Below are 26,734 nucleotides of genomic sequence, written 5' to 3' on the forward strand. Positions count from 1 at the left end.
CGGCCCCTAAGGGGACCAAAGGGCAACAAGATGAGACGAAGGGACAAACAAGGAGAACTCTTCTCACCACAATAGACTTACCTAATTTTACCGCCGGAGGCATTATTCCCCGAACTTCATATTTTCTCTCCACACCTGAATAAGGGAGCAAGCCACAGGTTACATTCTGGCCTTATTTTATTGAACTGTGTAGGATAAGCCAAATCCTTACCTGAACTTCGTCAGCTACCACGAGGAACTCTTCGCTGGGGTCAAGCTGCAAACTGCAAGGAATCTGACAAGAGTGAAAGTCAGACATGTTAACTCTTACGAACTACATACTTTTCGGAGTCAATATTGCTCTGGAACTCACCAATTCCTTCGAGGCAGTGAAGAAACTGGTTATCAACGCGCCCCTGCGCTCAATGCAGGATGGAGAGCTCATCTTTTCAAACCATCAGGTGAGACTATAAGAGGGGACATCAAAGGTGATCTGTGGGCAGAACAGCGGGGGTGGGGGGATTTACGCTCAACCCCACGGGTGGTTAATTCCCTTTCTCCATTTACAGAAGAATATTCCTACGGGCCAAGCAAACGAAGCTAGGTGGGCCAGTCCAGTCCGTCATCTCGGCCCTACGCGTCACACTGGTGGAGACCGCAGCTGTCCAGTTCAGATCGACGCCTCCGTGGGAGCCAAGTGAGCGTAACAGACACTAGACGAAGCCTTCATTGGTTATCGGTCACCCAAAGAATATCACTCAAAACGCTCGCTCTCGCACATAAATGTGTGAATCATCAGGCCCCCACTTACTTTGTAAACCGCTTTACTCATCACTCTTCAACACTCCCACTGAGATCTGCCCAAACTCAGTCTCAAAGTATCAAGATACAAACTTCAAAAAGCTGGCAGGGTGAGTTTCCCTGTCCTTGCCGCCAAATTATGGAACTCTCTGCCCAACCCCATCAGGAATGAACCGTCTTTCCACTCTTTTAAGCACAAAGCCAAGACATGGTTAGTGTCCCAAGATGTCTAAGCCAGCACACTGTACATTTACTCTTTATTTATACTGCTGTTTTCTTATTGTGGTCCTTTTTGTCTGTTCTAATTTAAATTGCCTCTTTTTTATCTCCCTTGTTCTAGTTGCCTCCCTGATGTATATTTTTTTACGTTTTTACCCACTGTTCACCTACACTACTTACCTTTCGTTCATGCTTTATGTAAATATGTGTAATTGTACCTTGATGTCCATATGTAACTGTAACATAAAATAGGCGCCCAGATGCCTTTGGGCCAGGCGCGCTCTAGAAATAAAACAAATACAAATACAAATTTCTGTTGTGAGTGCTGGCAGGCTCAATTGCAGATGGGGAGTGGATTGCACATGACATGAGCATTTTCACACGGGTGTACTATGCTGTGTTGTGTGTGGTAAGCCCTTAGTGCCTTGGATGCATGGCTGGAGGCCTTGCACCAAAAAGTATGTCCACTGGTTGCAAGTAGGTTTCACATTGTTGGATTCCTGTTCTCCATCGCCTTCGAGCTGATGGGCAGGGACACAGGCTTGTGACAGAAAAGGAGATACATAGAGCCACAAAGGAGTTGCTAGCAGAGGAAGGAACAGCCTCGGGCCCAAAGGGAGAGGACGATAGCGACAGAGGAGGGCGCATCAAGGAACCGAGGAGAAGGCGGCTCCCGGGCTCTGGGAAATTCATGAAGTTGAACACAACCACTCCCAACATGTCCTGATGATACCCCATTAGGTGGCTCAGAGAGGGTCGGTGACAGGGAGATGAGGAGGCCACCCCCTTTGGGAATGCCCGAGGGGAGACAAGGCCCCGACGGGGGATGGGGTTTCACAGTGAAGCTGAACAGTAGGGTGTAAGAAATGTTTAAAGTGTTGATTTTCTCTAGGGGTTTTGCTAGGTTTTGGGAATTAGTTGGGCACCACAGAGTTTGAGTTGTCTTGTGGAGCGGTCTGGGTTTTGGGTTTGATTGGTGGTTCGGCCTCACCTGGTGATCGGGGGGATGTGGGAGGGGGGAAGGGGATTGGGGGTTTAGGGAAATTAGTTTATACATAAAGGCACAGGTTATGTCAACCAATGAAGCTCGGTCACCTGGTAAGAGGGGGGGTGCTTTTGCCCTATGGTCTAGTCAGGACCCAGGATTTGAATATGGCTGATAGACAAGGCAGGGATCGGGGAAAGTCTGCGTGTGTGTACATTGAATGCTAAGGGGCTCAACTATATGAAGGGTTACAAAAGTAGTTAGTAACTAAATATTATGTGAAACTGAAACTCTGATCGGCCAAAGAGAATTAGGCCCTCATTTTAAAGTTTCAATTGGCTCGACTCCTGTATCTCAATGTCTGTTCGTCTGTGAAACAAAATGTTTTTGATTTTTTCATGCAACCATAAGTAAAGCTTTGTCTTTGATTATTAGTTTCAGATAAAACAATCAATGTAAATGACAAATAAGAATGTGTTATAAAATATGAAACCATTTTTCTCGTTTTCGTTTTTCTTATACAAACCATATTTATAATGTAATCAAATCTGGAATAAGAATTTCTTTTAGCCTTTTTGTTTAATAAGAAATACATGTATTTTTTTTTATTTTTTTTTATTTTATTGGTTTTTACAAACCTTTAAAATCTGACACAAATTCTCCACACATCTTTATCAAAGTTCCTTAGACCCGTCCACATAACATCCATTACTATAACTTTGTCAACTCTTTTCCATCTATGGTAGTTCAACCAAGTTCACCATTCACCAGAGAACTTTCAACTATTGGTAGCAGACGTGCTTCTATAATTTCCAGCAACCTTGTTAAGGGCAGGATTAGTTTTAAGTCGGTTCCCTGGAACATAGAGCTCCACCACTCGTCCGCACACAATAATGGATGAGCTAAGCTCCAGGGCCCCAAGTGTATGGTCCTCTCAGATCTTAGTTTTGTGCAAAATAGGACTAGATGTTTTAGTGATTCGTTTCCCTTTAAGCACAACCTACATTCAGGTCTCAGGTGGGAAAAACCCCTCCATGAGCGGAGGCGATCGTTCGTTTTGAACAAGTTCAGTCTGAACAGTATAAATAGTCTGCGTGCCTGTGGATTGGGGAATAGAAGCACATATTTCTGAAGGCTGTTAAAGGCACGTGCTTCTAATGGAGCGTTGCGCGAACTACTAGCGGCAGCTCTTTCCGCACAAGTCTCGTCCCAATCTGTACGCCAGATCTTTAATTTAGCTGCATCCGGATTCTCATGAAGCAAATCGACTGTTATGTCGTATTTTTTCAAGATTGCCTTGCATCTGTTCGACCACATCTGGATAATTTTGTGATTTCCAGGTTGGGCATTGTAAAAGATCTCAAATTGTGGGATCTGCGCCCGACTACAGGTCTTTCGATATAAACTCAACAGGATCCAACATATTCTTGCATGCAAGGATATTAAAGCCAGTTCATATCTTATACAAGAGGTTTTCACACCCCTAGGAAGTGTTAAGACTCTCGTCCAGAAACAATTTTCCAGTGTGGCCCAGGTCTCGTGGGGGCATCCCAGCGCATTTTCTGCGCCATATGTCACAACCGGTATGACCTTCTGTTGGTAAAAGGCCAAGACTGGACGTAATAAGAATTTGCCAAATTTCTTGTTGATTAACAGTGCTTGGTTTGCTAGTTGGTTGCATTTCCTTTTGGTTTCCGCAAGCCAGGGCCCGTCATTAATGGCCGAAATTATTGTCATCCCAAGATACTTGACACTTTGTGAGATCTGCAACGTTTCATGTCCCAAAGCCCACGTTATGCTTTTTCTGTTACTCACTCCACCGCCATTCAAGTTCTGCAGGACTAATATTTCCCATTTTTTGGTGTTAATTGTGAGCTTATTGGACGTGACGTATCGTTGCACAGCGTTTAGTTTCCTTTGCAACCCGATCGGTGTCACGTCCATTACGATCAAGTCATCTGCGTAAAGCAGCCAGCTTAGATGTGTATTGGCCACTTTAGGTGGGAAGGATTTTACTTAGTTGATTGAGTCGCCGATGTCAGAAATGAACAACCCAAAAATGGCTGCTGCTAGTGGGCAGCCCTGCTTCACTCCCTTGAATGTGTCGATGGAGGAGGATAACAGGCCAGATCGATCCAGTCTCACTCGAATGGAGGTCTTTGAGTGGAGTTCCTTGATAGCTGCCATTAAGACTGGTGGACATCCCCAGTTCTTCAATTTGTCCCACAGGAGCGTTCTGTCGATGGTGTCAAATGCATACGAGAAATCTATAAATGCTAAATATACCTTTGTATTCATTTTGATTGCCTCCATTTTGATTATGTTTAGCAATAGAAGATTTAGCGAGCAACCCACTTGTTTTACAAAACCTGATTGACGTTTGTCAACATGTGATGATGATTTTGACCAAGCTAATAGTTTCTTTTGTAGCATTGTGGCATAGACTTTGCCTAACATGTCTAATAGTGCAACAGGCCTGTAATTTTTAGGGTCCGATCTATCGCCCTTTTTAAAGATTGGTACAATAATCGCACACTTCCAAGATTTAGGTGTTTGCCGATTTTGTGCTATTCTTCTGAAGAGTGTCTCACACAGTCGTGCCCATATCTCTGGGAACTGTTTAATTGTAAAGTTCGTGAGAACATCGGGTCCCGGTGCACGCAAGTTTTTTGCTTTCTTAATGATGTCTATTATCTCTTCTTTTCGAAATTCTAGATCCCATGGTTTAGAACATTCCTACGTAGAGGCATCCACAGGCTCAGTAGAGATATATAGGCTTCCAAAGTGCGATATCCAGTCAGCCTCTGACACCATGCAAGCTTGAATTGCATCTTGGGGCGCGTGCACATTGTTAATAAGAGACCAAAAAGCTAATGTGCTCTTATTTTGTAATGTCCTCATCATCGCTTCGGCGTCGTTTTGGAGTATAATATGTTTGTGCGATTTTAACCAGTTCTTATACGGTTGCTTTGCGGCCTTAGCAGCTTTTAAGCGAGCTTGTTCACCTAAGGCCTTCGCGTGTCTTAAATCGCTGCGTAGCATACGCTTGTGTTTCAGCACGTCCAGGTCGAAGCTGTGAGCACGCACATAGCTACTGTTTTTTAATCCTGACATTTTAGGTTTAAACTGCTTCAGCAGCTGCTCGTATTCCAAACGCTGACTAACACTGCAGTATTCACTGGTAAGATTCTCCATCTCATCTCTCTTCAGTATTAATCGCACTCTATTTGAGGTAGCCTGAATTTTATGCTGCCACGTGCAAGTTGGAACTTTTTCAAGTGTGGAAAATTCTGCTACCAGCATATCATGATCGCTATCATTTTTCTTTGTGACCTTCAGTGAGACTCTTCGCGGGTGTAACAGCTCTGAGACGAACATATAGGCAATTATGGAGGCCTGATTTGCACGGTGCCAAGTGTTTGCAGGGGGCACGTCATTATGGATGTTTCCGTTTAACATTTGAAAATTGCGTGCAGCCATCTCTTCTAACCACGACTGCTTCAGATGTTTTTTTGTTATTGAGTTCAATGTTTTCAGCAGGTCAATGTTAAGGTCTCCACATATCATTATGTTAGGCCAACCTGATAACACCACGTGAGAGTCCAGTATTTCCATAGTCTTGCCTATAAAGACTTGTTCGCCGGCCCTTTTATTGTTCCAGTAGATGTTTACCACTATTAGGGAATCGGCCGGCGAACCTGCTGGGCCACACCATTCTAAGGAGGTAGACTGAATGAATGGCGAGTGATTCGTTGAGCTTACAAGTCTCCAGCCTGAAGATCTTCTGATCATGGTGGCCAACCCTGCCATAGAGCGACCTTTCCTAGATTTTATGGCAGGATTGAGCGCAACCTCAAAGTCGTTCGAGACCGGGGCTTCTGTTAGCCACGTTTCTTGTAAGCAGATAATCTGCAGTTCGTTAGTCCAATTTGAGTTGAAGAGGTGCATGAATCCCCGAGTGTTCCAGGATGCAAGACTGCACACATTTCGTGCAGTAGGTTTTTGGCGTTATTGATGGGATGTGTTGCCCAAAGCCTCGGACAGCCAGAGCCACTCCAGGGCTTATGTACTAGGATTTCCAGGTTGAGCTCCTAAGAGTTTGGTGGAGATCTGAGATGAATTTCCATTTATTGTTATGGTTATCTTGTCTTTTTGAAATACATGTATTCATCAGCTAGCAATAAGATCAGATTTTTCTGCCAATCAGACATTTACATGGATGTATTTTTATTGTTATTAATAACAGGTCAACCAGACAATGCACCAATTGTTTCGTTCAAGATTAAAAGAGAGGGAGAGCTTTACTCAATAGACAACATCCAATCCAAGAGAAGGAAAAGCATCACCCATTCAAGTGAGTACTCTGTGCTTATCACATTACATTTACACAAAGAGTTTCCTAGGGTATCCTTTTGCACGAAGATGGAGGGGCACATTTCCCATTTGGATGATATCTCACATGTATCCCGTTCTTTCACCTTACCTGGAAAATTGCTGCTGTGTCGTATTAGCTCTGGCTTTCACAGCCTACCACCACTTGCCAAATCACTGCTATCTGTAAGAAAGGCATGGTATCAACAGTAAGACAGACCACAGTTCAAGGGTGTTTATTGAACTTCAACAAGGGTGTGATAAACGCCTATCTAATCCTAAATCTACAAATGGGAGCAAGCTACGACCATGAAATAATAATGCAGTCCTAGTGAGTCTCGTCAAAATAAAAGGGCCTATACCAACAAAAAAAACAATTGCCAATCCTTACCGCTAAATACAGATAATGTGGGTTAGTGTTCATGAAAAAGAAAAGTGTTCATAAAATGATATTTCAGGATGTTCTGGCCATTGGCCTCCCTTCCACACGTTTTCAGCATGGGACTGTCATGGTGCATGCCCCCAAAACCCTGAAACCCGCGAGCCCAGCTCAGATTCTGGCTTCCTTTGGGACTTCCCAGGCCCCAGCTAGGCTCACCTGGGCTCAGTCCTGGCGCCAGGCTCATGGAAAGTGTTAAATACATGGTCCATTTATTTGGCTCTGAGATGCTGAGCCCATTCAGTACAGGGTGTGTCTTGGGACTACTTTACCAGAGAGACAGGATACGATGAAGGGGACTATTTTCCTGGAACTACTTGCAAGGCTATTTAAACCGCACCTTGCAAACTGAACATGCTTCGCGTTAATCTGCACTCCTGCAGCGTAACGCTCACCGTGTCAGTTCTTGCTTCCTTTCTGTCACGCCCGTCCAGAATCTTCTATCCATCGGCACCTGTGAAAATAGAAGAACAAGAGTTATTCACACATTGAAGGCCTTACCTGCAGAACATCCGGGCCCCGCCTTTACGCTTATCCAAGGGCCGCCGCATCTGTAGAAGATCAGAACAGAAGGTACCCTCTCGGGTAGCGACGCACCTGATTCGGCCTCCTCCAGGAACTCCAGCGAGCAGTTCTCCATCATTCTGCATCGCGCCGCATCTTGACACCGTCAGTCAGACCTTCCATCTTCTTCCTGGAAAAGCGCCGCACCTGCCGAACAGAAAAGACAAAGCAAGTTAGTCGCACACAACAAGAAGGCTAAAATAAAGCGAACTATTAGGGCATCTCGCACAGCGCTCTACTTACCGGCAAGAATCCTGCACATCATTGTCAGGAGAGTCATCCATCATCCGAAAACTGCTTTTGTGCCGCACCTGAAAGACAAGAAAATGAACATTAGATATCTTGCATGCAAGGATTTAAGGCAGCTATTTCAAGGAGTTATTGGAATAGAGACGTACCTGCTTACTCCGGTCCATCCACTTCAGCAACCTCCATCGGATCAGGGAAGTAACTCGATCCAGGAACTACAGAGTAACCACGCCCCTGCCAGAGAGTGTGCAGGACGGAGACCTCACCCATATAATAGACAAGACGAACATCTCCTGAGGCAAGACAGAAGGGAAGACGCAAGCAGGCCCTTCATTAAGCAGAACAACACCAGTGCAGACATCATCCTTCGCACACGAGCACACCCCGTGGAGACCAGGTGAGCGTGACAGGGACAAGGCGGTTCACTCGAGCAAGGCACACACTCTTGCTTCTTTGGCACAAGGATAATGTTCCATTACCAGCATCAGAGCCTTCTAGGTCCAAGTCTCTTTACTCATCAAAGTCTCTTGATTCAGAGGGCTCAATGTATGAAAACAAAACACAAAGTTCCTTTCCTGTTATAAGTATTCAATTCAGGTGATTCCCCCCCTCAGCCGAGCTCAGATGCCTTTTATATCACAATCGTTACTGTGGATCACCCTCTTCTGGGCTCAGATCCCCTCTTTTACAATGTTCACAGAATATTCTTTCTCAGTTGACTCACGGTTCTCCCCAGATCCCCCACAGCAGGGCTGAGATCCTTCCTCTTACACAATTAGTCTCCTTCCGGGCTCGGACCAATTTCAGTTCGCATTGAACTTTCGAAGACTTTCGAATGTGCACAGGGTTCAGCTTGACCCGTTGCAGGACCACTTGATCTCAAAATTCCCTTCACACCATTTGGATACCTAACGAAGACCTTCAAATGAGCGCCCATGTGGCGCCAGACCACTCTGTCTACGGTATATTTCTTAGCCTCCAAAGTTCAGTCACTCCTCTGGTTTTCAATTATATTCGCATCTCTCATCACATACCTTTCACACACTGTTCTCTTTAGATTTCTTCATACAATGTTGCTGCTTGCAACCTTGGTTCTTACACAGGCTGGTCTGGTATCAGTGTGTCCGACTCACCGGATGTGCTGTGTTTACTGGCGCTGCTTTATTGTAGGAGCCAAGGATAGTACCACAGCAGCAACTGCTCCTTCCCGCCATGGTTATCGACACAGGAGAGCCCCGGGTAACTCCGACCCACAATGCAGGTTTCTTCAGCTTTAGTCCCAGGTCTTAGATTTCTTACTTTCCAAGGTTCACAAAAGTAACAGTCTGAAAAGGTCAAGGGCCCTTCCCTTCTTGCAAACCTTGCTGGTCTCGCCGTCTTTCTCCTTGTATTAAACTGCCATCTTGGAACTGCTGCTTCCTCGTGTGCTTTGCCTTGCTCAGAGTGTGCTTTCGTGCTCCGCCTTTTATCCATGTGGGGAAGTGTGATGGAAGCCGGGTGTGTGTAATGAACCGTAATTGCCTGACCTTGCCTGACCATTTTATTGGGACATGTCAGGTTTACGGCTCTGGTGTTGGTTTTCGTTCACAGTGAGCTGTCTGTGAGAAAGTGTTCATTTCGGGAAAGGTGGGGGAGAGGGGAAGGGAATTGAGCTCCTAAGTATCCTACCTGGTAAGATGCGGAAAAGGTGTTACAGGGAAGGGGATGCCGTGCCTCACCATCTGGTGTCCCACTCCCCCAGAGACCCCTTATCCAGGTGATCATCCTGCACTGGTCCACCCCCAGGAACTGGATCCAAAAGCAATGTCTGTGTCCTCACCACCTAGATGACAGATCCCCGGGGACTAGCGGGTGAGACACCATCTGGTTTCTCACATATCCCAATCGCTTCCAACATATTGTTCCCTTGAAAACCATCCGTGTGTCATCATCTTTGTCAGTATTTTTGTGAAAAGTTGTGTGCATCACAAATGGGGAAAGTCAGGGCTCCAGATAAGAATTCAAAGTTGGATTATATTTAAAAAAAATGTTTTATATTGGGAGTAGGATTATTTTTAACAAGCAAAAAATGACTCCATTCCCAATGTATGGACATTTTAAGCAAGTGGGAGTACATTATAACTTTAAAACAGATACATTTTTGTGAAGAGGTTTTTTTGCACCTATTAAGCTACAATTATTAAGTCCAACTTTCAGCTTCACCTCCTCAGAGGCATTCTCCCTTTCCACACCTTCCCCCAGAAACTCAATGGGCCTCATTCCAGGCCTGGCGGTCCAGAAATAAGGGTGCCGGTAGCAAGGTACCGGCACCCTTTCCGGGCTGCCAGACTACAACTATGCCTGCAGGGGCCGTTGCACCCAGCAGTTCTAACCTGCTGGGAGCCTGGCACCTGCAGGCATTATTTTCGTGGTAGCACCGGCACCGTTACCAAGGGCGCCTGTGCTTCCCTGTCCCTGTCCCCATTCCCCTGGAGTCCAATGGGGCTGAACGGATCCGAAAGTACTGGAGTCTACAGAGTGGTGTATCATTGATGTGTACCTTAACCAGGTCCCATGGGGCAAATGTCCCCTCATAGAACAAATCTCCCAAGCGTAGTATGCCGGCCTCCAGCAAATGTGTCGCCAGTGACTTGGCCCGTGTAGGACACAAAAATGGCATGCGCCAAAGCTGTATAGCCTGGTTATATAACACTGTGTTCTTAGGGCGCTGGACTAACCGAGCCCAAGACTTCTGCGTGGCTCTGACAGGGCCTAGCAGATGTGTATGATGGTGTGTTTCCCCCAGGATTGTATGTTTCGATGACACTGGTGCAACGTATGTCTCCAGCCACGTATGTGACTACTGCCGGCCGCCATCCACCCAGTACGTTGCGTAAAGTGCCTGCGCGGCCTGATAATATAATTTAAAATCAGGGGCTGACAGCCCCATGAATTCATATGCCAGTGTGAGCCGTTGGCATTTTGCACGAATTTGCTCTTTCCAAGCAAATGAGGAGCACACCTGAGCTATCTTGTCAAAGAAAGATCTACCAGGCCATAGCGGTATATTGTTGAATAAGTAGAAAAATTAGGGAATATAGTCATCTTTATTAATGCAACCTGCCCCATCAATGAAATGGGGAGCTTGTTCCACCACTCTAGCTTAGTGTTAATTTTAGTAACCAGGGAATCGTAATTAAGCAGTTTGACGAGGGCGGGTGATCGTGCGATCTCAATGCCAAGGTACCGTATATTCAAAGGTGACCACCTCAGCCCGAACATATTATGTGGTTCCTGTGTAATGTCCGTTAACGGGAAGACCTCTGATTTGCCACTATTTAGACACAGTCCAGAGTACTTCCCAAACCGCGGTTAATATTTTCTGCAAATGTTTCTCCGGGTCTTTTATGTACATCATTATATCATATGCATATGATGTAATGAGTTCCACCCGCCCGGCAATGTTAATCTCGGCACACTTATGGCGAGCATGCATGAGGTCCGCTAAAGGCTCTATCACAAGAGAAAACAGCAGGGGCGACAATGAGTACCCCTGTCTGGTGCCGCCCTCCAGTTCAAATATAAGCGATAGCACCCCATTCACATACACTCTAGCATATTATATGTGTATAGAATTTGCACCCACTTCATAAAATTCAGCCCAAACCATAATTGTTCAGTATTCCAAACAAGAAGGGCCAATATACCGTGTCAAATGCTTTACGCATGTCTATTGAGATGGCAGCACCGCGTACGTCCTGTGGTATCTGCGCGATCACATTATACATCTGACGTTTGTTGGATGCCGTCAATCTCCCCACTATAAATCCTACCTTGTCTTCATTTACCATTTGCGGCATTAACGGGTTCAGTATAATTGCCAGGATTTTTGCAAACACTTTCGCATCCGTGTTTATTAGAGATAACGGATGGTACGATCCGCAGTCGTCCTAAGACTTACCTGGTTTGAGTAGTAAAATAATTATCGCCTCCTGCAGAGACTCTGGAAGAGTCCCTATTTCTAAAGCCTCAGACCACACCGCAAGGCGTCGGAGAGAAGCACGTCCACAAATTCCTTGTAGAGTTCTGCCTCCAGTCCATCCGACCCAAGGGCCTTCCCACTCGGAAGATCACAAATGGCTACTTTTATTTCGGCCAAACTTATCGGCTCTTCCAATGCAACGAGCGCCTCTGCAGATATGAGTGTTGTAGGAATTCTTGCAAGGTATTCGTCTATCTCTGATGCTGAGGCCACACTTTTAGGTGAGTACAAATCCTGACAAAAGTCATAGAATACTGTGTTCACCTCGTCCATATGTTAGCCACCGAGCGGTCCGGACGAGTTATACATGGGATAGTAGAACTGCCCTTGTCATTAAGAACTGTTTGCGCCAACAGCTTCCCAGGCCTGTCCTGTCCCCCTTTTCAGCGCGCTGCTGCAGGCCTATGAAAGTACTGCATTTCCCTATTGGCTGCATCGCAGTATTTGTCTAGATTTGTCTTGATATCATGTCTTATTTGGGGGGATGAGTCGACAGGCCACCTCTTTTGCAGCAGCGACAGTGTTTCTTCGTAACTCCTCAATTCCTTTCTGATATCCTGTAGTACTCTGACCCCTGTAGACATAGCAATGCCCCTGATATACACTTTAAACGCTTGCCAAAGAGTGGCATTAGTGCTCACTGACCCCTTATTAATGTCAAAATGGCTGGCTATATGTTGCGTAATATTTGCCCGGAAGGCCAAGTCCTCCAGCAAGGTGGACTTGAGGCGCCATTGCGGTCTAGGTGCAGTACTCCCAGGGATATCTAATGAAATCAATACCGGGGAATGGTCTGACAAGGTTCTGGGTAATATCCGGCACTCAGCTACATAGTTCAGTACTTTGTGAGATACTAGCCATATATCAATGCGCGAGTGCATGTCCTGCACCGATGAGTAGACGGTGTATGCGTGCTGAGTGTTGTTAACTGCTTGCCACACATCCCTCATCCCCAAATCTTTAGTATGTGTACGTATGGTTCGTGCAGCGTTTGTTAATGACCATGGTGCTGATGAGGTGCAATCTAAGTGTATGTCTTGGATAGTATTGAAATCTCTGCCACTGACTGATGCAGTATGATACTTGGCATATTTATTAAATAAAGTATCACAAAAGTCTGAGTCATCTACATTAGGCCTATATACATTCACCAGGAGGACTTCTGAATTCCCCAACCTTCCATGAAGATAAACCTGCCGCAATCATCGCACACAGATTCAAAATGGACAAATGGTAAAGACCGGCGCACCAAAATCATGACTCCCCGAGCCCTGGTGGAATAGGACGTATAGTAGCGTAGGTCACCCCATCCGGGGGCCATCCTTCGTGCTCGATAGTTCAACAGGTGGGTTTCTTGTAGAAATAGAGCTTAACCCCTAGTCTATTCACATAGGAAATTACCTTACGCACCTTCTGTGGGGTCCCCAGCCCTCGCACATTTCAGCTTAGTATCTTCACATTACCTAGACCTTCCCCAGCCACAGTCTCTTGAGCGTGTCATAGTGAATAACTCCATCTGGCAGCCTGTTATACTCAGCCCATGACATACTGTGTTCACCTTGTGCATTTCTATAACATTTACACCCCAACACCCCTGCAAAACCCTCCTCCCCTACCCACATAGTACCCCGAACTTTGACTATGCATGCCCCAACCCCATTAGGCCCCCACTCACCCCAACCCGACTAGTGTATGCACTTGCTTTGGGGGCAGCCGTTACCACTGCGAGTGAGCCTCTGCGTTCCAACAATATTTCTCCTTGATACATAAAGGAAACAAACAAATATTACCATCAACACATCCCTGTTGCATTATCCTGGGTAAGAGATTGTACTACAGCACCATTTCATTCCACCACAGGTCCTCGCCCGCAGGGAGCGGGATGTTAGTCTCCACAAATGATGCAGACTCCTCAGGGAGTGAAAGAAATATGTTTTATTTTTGAATTGCAGGCAAAGCCGGGCTGGGTAAAGCATAGCGTAGGGAATTCCACGCTCCCTGCTGAGTTTTTTAACACCAACAAATTGCGTCTCTCCTGCTGCACTGCTAAGGTGTAATCTGGAAAAATATAGATCATGCTGGACCCCATCTTCAACTCTTTCTTCTCACGTGCGGCCCTCGGAACCAAGTCTCTGTCTATGTAGTTCATTAAGTGGGCGATAATTGGTCTGGGGTACCCCCCGGTCTTGGCTTCGCCATTAATGCTCTGTGCGCCCGCTCCACCACAAACAGCGGGGACCACCCAGGATCCCCCAGTAGTTCTTTTAATAGCTCCTCCACCGTGGTATCTATTGCACCTTTCATTGCATCCTCTGGCACACCTATGATGCAGACGTTATTGCGTCTCGACCTAGCCTCCAAGTCTTCACAGTTGGCCTTGATATTGCCCAAGTCTTTGGCAAGAGACGTCACATTATCCTGCAACACAGTTATGGTATCCTCTGCACAGCTGATCAGCGTTTCTGCCTCCGTTATCCACTATGTTGCTTTCTCAAGCTGAGCGCGTGTAGATGGGACATTGACCGTGATGCCATCCAATTTGTCGTTGATGGAGGCAAATACTTGCTGCATTAAAGTCATAAACCCCTGGAGATTGATGGGTGGTGAAGCCGGGACTCCCTCCGTTTGCACCTGATTGCTTGTGCCTTCTCCCGCCAATTCTGCAGCCTTCGGGGTGGGCTTCGCAAACGTATCCATAGAACCATTCTTCTTGGACTCGACCCCCTTCGGCATGATGTTGCTCCGTGTAGCTGTTGCATCCTGATTTGTGGTGTGTAAGAATGTTGACTCCCAATTGCAGCCATAGATGCCACCTCCAAGCCTCTGCTTAAACAACCAGAACTGTAAGCGAACAGCGATCAGCAAATAGGGCAGCAACACATCTCTCCATCAGCTACACCTCTACACTGCACACCACCCACAGCCAGAGCATGCAGTGCGGCAGTCATTCCCATATCTGGCTGCCAAGCCCGTGAGTGTTCTGGCCCTGGAGGGCAGCGCGGGCCTATTTATTTTTAAATGTTTTTATTGGCATTTCAAATATACATTTGGAATAGCTGCAACTGTGATGGGAGTCATCAATAGCAAGAGAAAGTTTTTAACTAATGAATTAACTTCTAACTAAACACACACAAAAAAGAAAAAAGAGAAAAGGGTCATCGCAGTTCCATGCCTTCCTCTGAGGCTAGTTCAGCAGCTAGGCAAAGCTACTATGGGGGACAATGTCAGAGGAGCGCTGTGGTTTCTGGATAAGGCAGATCAGTCTATAATGGGGTTTGGATCCAGATATATGTCCATACCATGTAGATGAGTAGGCCTTGTTCATGGGGGTTTGTCGTCTGGCGAGTGGAACATACATGTCCCATATCAGAGATTTCCAGGCTTCATAGGTCATGCTCGGGCCTTCCCCTGTTTTGGCTATACCATCTCCCCATATTTTAGTTTCCGCCTCCGCCCAGTGTTCCAGTTCTTTAAGCCACTTGGCGTAGTGGGGGCCGGTCGGCGTTTTACACGTCATGGCGATAGCCCTTTTAGCCAGTATGCAGGCCATGTCCATGAATTTGATGCTGTCTGATTTTGCTTCTCTGCGGGTGGGAGCCCAATAAGCATTCCTTCGGTGTCCATTCATAACGGGTGAGTCCTGGTCTTTTTCAAGCTTGTTCAATTTTGGCCCAGAAGTACTGTATCTTTGAGCAGCTCCAGAACATATGTGCCATTCCTGCGTCATCCGAGTGGCATCGGGGGCATAGCGGGGTCAGGGGTCTGCTAAACTTGGCTATTCTACTCGGGGTCATGTATGTTCTATGGAGAACGTTCAGTTGAATCAACCTGAATCGCGCGTTTCTTGATACTTCTCTGGGGTACTGTAGGATTCTTTCCCATTCCTGTTCGGTTATGCTTATTCCCATGTCTATTTCCCATGAGTTCTTTAGGGTGTCACTTTTGGGGTTAGGCCTATCTGTGAGCTGGGTGTATATCCTGGAAGTTGGCTTCCAACTGTCTCCCAGGGAGTGCATTAGGGTTAGGGTCGGGTTTGCTGCGGGTTCTTCTGGCCATTCGTTCCATTTCCGTTTTGCCATTTCTCTGATTTTGCGGTAACGGAGGTATTGGCCTTTGGGGAGTCCCTCATTCATTTCCAGGGATTCGAACTCTCGGAAGGAGCTTTCATCATACATGTCTCCCCAGGTGTAGATGCCGTATCTTTCCCATAGTCTTATGAGCGCCAGTTCCTCTCTGCTGGAGCAGGCATCGGCTGTTAGCAGTGTTTCGGGGGATTATGGATTCTCAGTCTTCAGGAACTTTAGCGTCCTGTCCCATACTTTACGGCCCAGCTGAATAAGCAGGGGAGTCTTCACTGGGTGTTTCCATCGGACCCAGAGGATTTCCTTCAGGCGCAACAGAGCTATTAACTGGTTTAGGAGATCGGTCTCCGAGGTGGATTCGTCTGCGAGCCATTTAGCCACAAAGGTGAGCTGAGCGCCCAGGAAGTATCTCTCTAGGTCCGTGAGATGGACTCCGCCTACTTTATATGGTAGTGTCAGTGTGTCTAGGGAGAGTTTGTGTCTGGAGTTTCCCCACACCAGGTCCTTCAGTAATGTACCCAGCTGCCGGAAGAAGGAGGCCGGTATATAGTAGTGGATGTTTTGGAAGAAACACAGGAAACAAGGTAGTATTATCATTTTGGTGATGGCCCATCATTGACAAGGGAAGCCTGGACCAGAACTTTGTGGATTTCTTGAGCCTTTGTATCGCCAGTAGGGTGTTGCGCCCATCTGTCTGCTCGGGAGTGTGCCAAATGTTGATACCCAGGTATCTGAATGTGTGTGGTTCCCAACTTATCCCGACTTCTGGGAGTGCTGTTTTTGTGGTCCCAACCAATCCCGCCAATGGGAATATGCAAGACTTCTCTGGATTAAATGATATCCCTGATACCTTTGTAAAGTTATATAGTACCTCCAGGATTGTGGGTCTCTCAGGTAAAGTAAGACGTCGTCCCCATAAAGCGAGATCACGTGATATAAACCCCCAATTTTTATCCCTGCGTCAAAAAATTGTTTCCTGATGTATATTGCTAACGGTTCTAAGCCAAGGATGTATAGCATCGGAGAGAGAGGGCATCCCTGCCTGGTGCCCCTCTGTATATTCCATGGTGCCGATATCGTTCTTCCGGTTTTAACCCTTTAACCAGTGTCTTATATAGGATCTCAATCCAGTGGATGAAGTGTTCGCCCAGACCAAATTGTTTCAGGGTAGCAAGGAGCCACTCCCAATATATGGAGTCAAACGCTTTAATAGCGTCTAGGGAGACTACAGCGCAGGGTTCATGTGAACCTGCAGTTTGTGCTATGATATGTTGTAGTCTCCGTAAGTTTGCTGTCGTGCTACGACCCGGGACAAACCCATTCTGATCCTTGTGTACTAGGGTCCCTATGACTCTCGATAGTCTGTTAGCGAGTATGGTCGTGTGGATTTTTATGTCATAGTTGAGGATTGCTATTGGCCTGTAGGAGCCACACTCAGCTTTAGGTTTCCCAGGTTTGGGTATAGGGATCACTAGGGTCTCATTCATACTGCTCTGCAACACCCCAGTCTCAAAGGCTTCCTTGAAGACCTCGCATAGAGTCGGAGTTAGCTCGGCAGCAAATGTTTTATGGAACTCCGGGGGTAACCCGTCGCTCCCAGGGGTTTTACAGGTGGACAGTGTTTTGATTGCCTTCTGTATGTCTTCGATTGTTAGTTCCTGATTTAATATGTCTCTTTGGGTTTCCTCCAGTGGGGGGAGGCCTATTTCCTCCAGTGTGTCATATATGTCGTCCTGGGGTTATGATGGAATTATGGCTGTATAAATGGGAGTAAAAACATTTAAATGTCTCATTGATCCCTGTTTGTGTAGTGTGTGTAGCACCTGTCTGGTGTTTGATTTCGAGGATTGGCAGTTTTGGGTTTTCTTTTTTGCACAGCCATGAAAGTAGTTTGCATGGTTTGTCCCCCTCTGAGTGAGCTCTAGTGGATTTTGCGATAATTTAGTTAATCTGGCCCAGGCTTCCTGACAAACTTTCCTTGTTGTAGACATTTCCTCTTCGAGTTCCTTAGACTTATTTGCCGTGGCCTCCAGGTGTCTGATCTTCTCTTCACCATCCTCCAGTTCTTGTTTGAGTGTTTTCTGGATCCCGCCGGCACTGGCTATGACCTCCCCCCTTACCACTACTTTTAGAGCCTCCCAAATGGTGCTCCATCTGTTCACGGTCCCCACATTGTTGTCCATGTATTCTACTATTTTATCGTAGAGCTCTTCTTTGAATGCCCCGTCAGTTAGTGCTTCCGTCGGCATCCGCCACATTGGTATAGGTGGTCTGGGGCCCTTAAGTTTCCATACCATTAGGAGCGGAGAGTGGTCGGATATGGTTCTGCCCAGGTAGGAGGCCGATTCTATTTGAGGCAGGTGTGTTTTGTCTATCAATAGGTAGTCTATACGGGTGTATACACCGTGTGGGGACGAATAGTATGAGAATTCCCTACCTTTAGAGTGCAGTTCACTCCATACCTCCGACAGGTCTAGCTCTCGTATGACTCTCTGAAGGGCCGAGGGAGGCTGGTTGGTTGACAGCATCGGAGGAGCAGATCTGTCAAGGGCGGGGTCCTGCACACAGTTGAAGTCGCCTCCCCATATGAAGAAACAGTCTCTGTAGGGTGCTTGCTTCAGTTACAGTTTGGCTAGATAAGCAGAGGTTCCACTGTTGGGGAGATATGTGTTGACTAGGCATACTTCTCGTTGTTCAATGCTCCCGCGGAGTATGAGGTATCTGCCCTCGCGGTCGGCTTCCTTGGACAAGAGTCTGAAGGGAACCGCACTGCTTATCCATGTGTACACTCCTCGAGCGTACTTGGAGTATGTTGCCCCAAAGCCCTGTCCTCCCCACCAGTCTGGGATCCGAGAGTCGGTTTCAGCGATAAGATGCGTTTCTTGAAGCAGTGCAATGGAAATTCGTTTTCGTCTCAGGAAGGATTTAATCCTGTTTCTGCGCATGTAGGTACCCATTCCCCTAAGATTCCACGTCAGTATCCTGATGTCAGCTGCCATATATTACAGAGTTGGCCCTCAGGCCTTTTGTATTGTGCCTCCCAGTTCCGTGAGGTAGTTGCTTTGAAAACCGGGAGACCTTTCAACGATAACCAAAAAATAAAACAAACTTAACTTGTCCAAGTGGACCAACTGCACCCAGCAATTGTGCTGGCACAACTGTGCTCAGGTGCCCCCGCTCTGTCAGAGCCCTTTCAGGTCATCTTGAGCGGGTGTAGTGTATTAGCGGTGTGCTGTCGCTAATTCGTTCTCGGGGGGGGTGCTTTGGGTCAGTTTGGTGGGCTGACTCCTTCCTGCCGTTCGTGCTATCCATGACTTGATCCATTGCATGTATTTGTCTTTGGTTGGTCCTGTCGTGGGGTTTCAGGTCATGGTGCCTTCTCCTCGCCGTCCGTCATGTTGTTGTGTTCTAGCCACATAGTGGCCGTCGCCGGGGTCTCCAGGAAAATTGCTCTTCCTTTGTGTATAATCTTGAGTCTCGAGGGGTACATTAACATGTATTTAATGTTTAGCTGACGTAGTCTGGCCTTGATTGGAACAAAAGAATTCCTCGCCCTTTGTACCAGTGATGTGTAGTCCGGATAAATTGCTAAACTAGCATTATCTCCCTTGATTTCCCCTCCTTCACGGGAGAAACGTAGAATGATTTCTCTGTCTTGAAAGTTCAGGATTCTAGCTATTATCGGATGTGGGTGAGTTCCGGGCGGTGGTTTCTTCTGTAAGGACCTATGTGCTTGCTCGACCACAAAGCCTTGTGAGAGATGGCCAGTGCCTATTTCTTGTTGTATGAGGGTTTCTATAAAGGTGGTACGGTTGGTGCCCTCCATTCCCTCTGAAATTCCAAGTAGGCATACATTGTTGCATCTGGAACGCCATTCGGCGTCCTCAGCTCTCTCCTCTAGGAATTTATTGTGTTTCTCGAGTTCTTGGACTCTAGCTTGAATGTCTTTGAGGGCCTCGGTTGACTCCTGCTGCGCCGCCTCTGTGGTAGTCACTCGCTCTGTGAGGTTGCGCAAGTCTTGACGCATCAGCATAAAGTCTGATTTCACCTCCCCAATTTTGATGTCTATAAAGGAACACAGCCCGTTGATGTCCTCCAGTATCTGGTTACCTTTGTCGTTCCCTTCAGATGTTGTTGATCCCAGGCCAGGTGCTTTGGTCTGCTGGTCCGGTTCTTGGGGGTTGCCTGCAGTGAACGACTCCATGATGGTGTTTTTGGGTTTACCTTTGGAATTTGCCATTGCTGTCTGCGGTGTGCCAACTGTGCGCCATATGGAGGTCCAACAAGGGCTCCGGTCTGTAGTCGCGGGTTTCAAACGGGAGCTCCGGGGAGAGTTCTTGTGTGTGCCTGGTGGTTGACACTGGAAAATTGTGGGGTCTGGAATAGGAGGTGTCCGGCAGATAAAGGTGGTTGCCGTCTTGCGTTCCATACTTGCAGCGAGACAATCTATTCCTTTGTATGCAGCACTCGCTGCGGTGTCCTCTTCTCTGAACCCTCCGTCACCGGGGGCCTTATATTGTTACTTGAGCTTGTGATCCTTTGTGGGGCAGGACTAGAGGCGCCTGCGGGATCGCCTTTACGGGCCGGTGGTCTGAGTGTGCAAAAACGGCCTTGTCCCACACTGCGCCTTTTGCAGGAAGGCTTGGGGTTGCGCCTGCCTTTATGTTGGTCCCTGGGTTGTGGCGGGAATAACGGGCACCCTAATGTCACCATGCGAGACCTGTGCAATAAGGTTGGATGGGTGCCAGGTCCTCTTCGCTGGCCTGGAGTTGGTGAGTGATTCACTTCCCCTTCAGGTGCTTCGGTGGGGCCCCCCCCTGTTAGGTTCTGAGCGTAATGTACAGCAAAAGTTGGCCATTTAATCCCCAGGTGTGTTTTCCTTACTTGTTACTGTTGTGCGGGTGCGGGCTGTCGGGGGGGATCCTCACCCGGAGCTGTCCGTTGTAGAGCGAGCAGTGCACACAGGGTGATTACTGCTGCTGGGAGTCGGGATGCTGCATGCCCAGGGTTCCGCTGAGGGCCGCTAGTATGGGCGAACCGTTGTATGGAGTCCCGGTCTCCGGGCGGCGGATAGACCAAACGCGGCCCGCCCGTTGTGCGTTGGTTCCTCGGGCGGGCTCACTGGGGCCTGGGGACCTCCATGCCTTCCTCTGTCAGCAGGCAGGGGGGCCGCTGAAGGTCCAGATCTCTGGCTTTGTTTCTATCTGCGCGGCGCCCGGCATCAGCTGGTGTGGCGTCTTTAATACTCCGCGCCGGACGGTCGCAACGGAGGGAGTTTGTACTGGTGGCTCTAGGGTCAGGACTTTGCGCGGCTGTCATCTTTGGTCCCCAGGTGGCTTGAGTTCGGCAGCTGTGTTCAGGAGGAAGCCGGCTCCGTTTTTCGTCAGATCTGGGCTCCGAGGTTGTAAAATCGGTTGCTTTTAGTAAGCAAACGTTAGTTTCAGGTGTGGCATGGATCTAGCCATATTTTTGAAGGATCAGTGCGAGGATCAGGGCTGGAGCTCAGGAGAGGCATGTCCTCCCTCCATGCGCCCTGGCCATGCCCGCCCTGCAGCGCGGGTCTATGCCTGAGCCGCACAACTGCCACAAAGTTCAATGCACGCAGAGAGCACACAGAGAAGTGAAAAGGACAAGTCCTCGATCTACAAGCCGGCACTTCCGTTGTTGCTTATACGTGCCACAGCCGCACCAATTAACCGATGTGTGGCAGTCCAATTGAAATGATGATTCGGCGGGCCAGGGTCTCCGGGTGCCCTGAGCTGCGCATGCTGCGGGCAGCCCACGCGGCCTGGGATGCCAAGAAATGAGCGAGTCGGCTCATTTATGGTCAGCCGTGGATCACCTCCAGCAACAGGGTCGTCTCGGGGGGGGGGGCCACACCCAATCCAGCGCTTGCTCCGGGGCAGCGGTTGCCTCTATCCCTCCGGGGATCACAGCTCTCCACAGGACCACGTGGATAGCAGCAATGAGGAGCTAGCTCTTGGAGCGGGCCGGCCAAGCACAATCCCGGCCCTGACCCTTGATATCGGTTGTGTGGTTTTCGGTTCGGGCCGTCACATCCAGCAACCTCTCCCCCACTGCGGGACCAGGCGGGCCTCCGGTTGTACACAGGTCTCTCCCTCCTACCAGTCAGTGCCACCAAGCCTTACCACAGTGCCCCGCCTGTTATCGTAGCTTTAGGTGTCACTTCGCTGCATGTGGCGTGCACCGGGCATGCTCTCGTCCCTCAGTAAGTCTTCCATCCCGTTTTTGTTCAAGGATGCCTCTTTTCTAGTCTGATATCTTGGGGAGCGCCTCCACCCAGAGCGGAGTTCACACGAAATCCGCCATCATGGCATTTGTGCAACAGCGCCCCCCTTGAAGCAAAGCTTGACTGTAAATTGGAAGAACTCTGTTGCGCCATCACTGGTTTTCTTTATTTGGTATAATTTGAGAAGGGGAAGGGGTGGCCGAGAGGGGTTGTTGATTAAATGGTTACAAATTGGTGTGAACTAAGATTACTATTATGATCTATCATATAACTTCTGGCTGTATCTTAATAATGCTTGTCTAGTGATCACTGAAACTAAATAAGGATTTGCAAAACAGTTGTGATCAAATGTACCCATGCCAGGTTAACCCAGCAGCAGATCAGAGAAACGCTTCAAGACACAGCATGGAGTATCTTGAGGAAAATTGCACCCTGTTTCTGCACAGCCCTCATGCCCCTGCAGTGTTTGATAATTTGGCAGCTAGCTTTCACACATTTTTATATTGAGGAATTTGGGGTGCAGAATGTTTTACATTTCAAAGCTTTATTTAGAACCCCTTAACTTACTACAGAATAGTCCCAGAATCTGCACAAGGGATTGACCGTACTTGCTTGACCCTAAAAGCATCCCTAATATTTTGAGACTTTACTTTTATTAGTTTAGATCCTTTTAAACAAAATTAAAAATTAAATGATAATAAAATTAAAAACACTACACTGTGCAGTAGGCGAAAGGCATGTCATGAGCTTTAAAGAGTCAATATTCAATTACATTATTTCATTTTTATAAAATACATAACATTGCTTTCAAATCTATCAAATTGAACTGTTCCCTGTGGCTGTACTTCTGTATTATTAGAGCATTTTAATACAACGTGATCTTAACTGCCTTGTATAGAAGATATAATTTATACATTATTATATTTAGCCTCTGCAAATTGCACCACACTGTATTCGGTTCCTTTACAGACCAGTAAAGCTGCCTTTTTGTCTAATAAACAAATGATTTCAGGATTGGTATGTTATTTTACTGTATGTTATTCCATTTTTATAATGCACACATCACCACTGTAGTGGTCTTATGACGCCTGAACCTTGTCAATGGGGTGGCGTATTGTGAGCCCTGCCCTAGTGTTGAAACTGTTTAGTCTTTGGATGGTGAGGAAGAGGTTTGGGGGAGATAAGAGGGAATATGCTAGTAGTCACACCACTTCAGTACAATAAAAACAAAGATGTGGGATGTGTAAAGAGGTGGTATGGTTGTCATTGTTTGGATGCACGTTTGTAAATGAGATTAGTTCTAGTGGAAGAAAATGTCAAGATTGCGCAGCTTTTTTAAACCAAAGGCTTTATTGTAGTCGCAAAATCTAGATGGACGATTGATATGATACATTTCCATTCTGCCTAACGAAGAGAGCACACGTTTAAAAAGTGAGACATGGGTTCACATTTCTCTTTTCACAACATCACAATCCTCGGTGTGGCACTCCATGAATCCGCCAGGGCTTTCCTATTCAACACATGCTATTGCCATTGTTAATTGCCTGTTTTACTCTTTAGTCTTTGACATACTTTTCAAAGAGTTTTATTTGTGGTACTTACCTCTACTTCAAAGATCTTAGACCGATTTAACCGTAGGTGGTCAAAACCAAACTGCTTTCTCATGTAAACAGCAAGGGCACAGATGCTGCCCCAGTCCTTCCAGACAATCTGGTTATGAATCTACTGGATGGTATGTTTTTGTCTGTTGCCAGTGCGCAAAGTCTCCTTACCATAGGGGTGAAGTGTGGATTATTCCCCCACAGTGCAAAACCTCGACTACATCTGTGGTGGAAATGGAGTGGCTGCTGAGAGATGGGGCAGTGTGTTACACAAATATTAATGTAAGAGTTTGAACTTTTCATAGCGCCCACAGCACACAATTTCAGCTCCAAAAAGAGCAAGCGCCACTGCTTAAATGACATACCCATCTATCACCTAGGCAGCTCTGTTGCCCCCAATTTCTACCACTTCTTATAAAAAAGTAAGCACCAAATTGACGTCCCAAATTCAGGCGTAACGTGAGGTAGGCGGGCCAAAATAAGAATTCCTTTCAATAGTCTACACATTAAAGGATGGTCACCTACTGGAAATCCTTTCACCAAATCATGAAAATTAGACCAATAAAGATTTGCAGTGCGATGTGAGGCAGAGCCCACTGGCTCTGCAAGAAAATGTACTACCCTCCTCACACAGGTGTGATGGGTGACCAGGTTCTCCTCTATAACACCAGCGGATGCAGGCAGCCCACTCTGATTCATAGGATTCCATGGTGCCTGGGACCCAGGATTGTTTGATAAATGTCACAGCCGGGAGAGAAATACCACATTCGGCCCACAGTTCCCTGAAATCAGCCATACAGCTAGGGATAGGATGCCTTCCTTGACGAGAGGATCATCCTTCCCGTCAAGACCCTGCAGGATACTGGGAATGGCGTGAACCAGACGAGAGACATCTACCGGGAGGTGCAGAAGCAGTGGCTACCATGCCTCGGTTCGCCAAACCGGAGAGATCAGCACCATCATGGCCTCTTTAGCCTGAACTTGAAGCAGAACCCCGGGAATCGGGGAGAAGTGAGAAAGGGCATACATGATGGCCCTGTCCCAGGCTTACAGAATTGCGTCTGTTGCGAACGCCTCCTGTTAAGATGGATTTATAAAATCAGCCCTTAGGGGTAGGATTTAGGAAGCCACCCTATTTATCGTAAAGGCGGAAGACAATGAGAGGTTAGCCAACACCCAGTCAAGGCAGAATGGAAGAGCAGTTAAGGCTTAGCCTCAGGAAAAGTGAGAGTGGTTTAGGGCTACAACAAGCCCACACAGAACACAAGCAATAATTCAAGTTAGTTAGTAAGTATGTAAAAATACAATTACTTATTAGGCTTTTATGAACACAATAAGCATACAAAAACACAGGTAAATGTCATTAAAACCATATATACCATGCACATGCATTCACCCTTAGTAATAAGATTGCATACGCATCAAATACCATTATTCAACAGGTGATTAATCAGGTGTAGGATCAAGTTAGACTACTTAGAATACGCACAAACCCAGTTCCTCTGTCATAGGAAGTCCAGCCCTAAGATGTGTGGGGGCTTGTGCCCAAAAAGTCACACGTTCCAACCATGGTTTCTTCAGGGAATGTATTTTAGAAATGAAAGTGGATGGGGTGGTGCTTTGAAAGTTCTTTGGCGCAAGGTGAGTATTTACTTGTCAGGAAAGTACCCTACTCTATTCTACTCCCATGGTAAGTCCTGGGAAATGATCTGTATCTCGGGCTCAACAACTCAAGGCCAAGCCAAAGGGATTTTTGGGACAAGGGCTCTACACCCAATGTTACCCTCCCCCCCTCCATCTGACTCTGGTTCTTCCAGGTGACACTGCAGGTCTTCCTGTCATGTAAGCAAGAAAACATGCACAGGTGGACTAACCTGAATCAGATGTCAGATCTCTGAAGCTGGTAATATCCCCCTGAGAGCTCTCCAACCTTCCCTCTCAAGTAAAACAAGATTGGATAGAGGCAGAGTTCACAGGGAAACCCTCTGGGGAAGAAAACCCTGCGACTGGAGTAGAGGTCGTCGGTTTCAGGACTGTTCTTATATTTTGGCTGTCGGAACAGGAACTAGCCCGGTAGGAACTGCCTCTGTGGTTCTGACAAAGAAAGGAAAAGAGTGGGGACCCTGAAGCGCCGCTAGAATGGAGGTAGATATACTTTTAATGGTCATATGAAGAAATATTCCTGGAAGTGTTCTTGGAATGAATAGGTAGTTCTGTGAGATGAAAGAAAGGATCAGACATAATACTAGTTGTAAGATTCAAAGAGCGGCGTCTATGGAAACCTATGGAAACCTACTACAGAATCTTGCTGGGGAATCCGGAACTTGCAAACTATCTGAAGCAGTTACGTTCTTCATGAATTCCGTAACGGCGATATAGGACTGTGTTTGTGGAACAGTCTGTGTTCCTGGAAGAGAGGAAATAATGTGAAAGCGAAGGATCTCCTTGATAAAGAAGTGCTGGGGATGATAGTATGATTCTTACGTGATTTTGAAACACGGAAGACAAAGTAAGCAGCGTATTTGGCCAAGAGCATTCCCACGGTCGCGGAAGGAAGGAGTTGGCAGATGTGAGACATGCGCATTGGAGGCAACTGAGAGGAGCCTTCGAGCGTTGTAGATCCGTCTACGGGAGAAAATAGAATACGGTAAGGACTCGAATGAATGAAAGATCAGTAGAATAGTGTTCCCTAGAAACTAACTCACGATGCATCTATCTGTGGAGAAGCGACGCAACGAGGCAGCATTTCCGGCCATTGAAATACCATCCTGTGGTCCGGCGAGGGCGGCGTCACAACACTGACATCGGCTGCATACAACTGACGGAGAAAACGGCTTCTCCCGGCCGCCATCTTGGGAAGGGTTATAGAAGATACAGTGTATCTAACCTTACCATGGCACCCCCACGACCATAGCCTATTGAAGGACCTAACACTTCCAGAATTAGCTAGGAACACAATCCTCTGTCTTTGGTTCGGGTGAGGGAAATTCAGGGGTCACGGGTGCAAAGGTCACTTTTTGTGTCGGTAGTTGGTTGCGGTTCTCACCAGACTGTTCAAGGCAACTTTTCGAAGAAGACCCCCAAATGAAAAAATGATGCAGACTTCGGCAGTGCAGACCCTTCAGAGCACCTGACAGGATTGAAGAGGGATTGTTCCAGCGGAGGTCACCATG

At 47.1% G+C, this 26,734-nt stretch overlaps 1 protein-coding gene across 2 annotated transcripts in view; it reads left to right on the forward strand.

Annotated features, from left to right (window-relative positions):
• The window catches only part of LOC138467453 (uncharacterized), a 468,769-nt gene that overhangs the window by 233,758 nt on the left and 208,277 nt on the right, over positions 1 to 26,734 (forward strand). The window contains exon 6 of one of the 2 annotated variants that reach the window (XM_069607455.1): positions 6,231 to 6,338. The exons of the other annotated variant lie outside the window; for it this stretch is intronic. Within the exon in view, the coding sequence (XP_069463556.1) occupies positions 6,231 to 6,338 (108 nt within the window). The remainder of the gene's footprint in view (positions 1 to 6,230; positions 6,339 to 26,734) is intronic. 2 annotated transcript variants of the gene reach the window in all.

This window comes from Ambystoma mexicanum, chromosome 4q (genome assembly GCF_040938575.1).
Source record: "Ambystoma mexicanum isolate Mex_15411 chromosome 4q, UKY_AmexF1_1, whole genome shotgun sequence".
In the NCBI taxonomy this organism is placed as follows: domain Eukaryota; kingdom Metazoa; phylum Chordata; class Amphibia; order Caudata; family Ambystomatidae; genus Ambystoma; species Ambystoma mexicanum.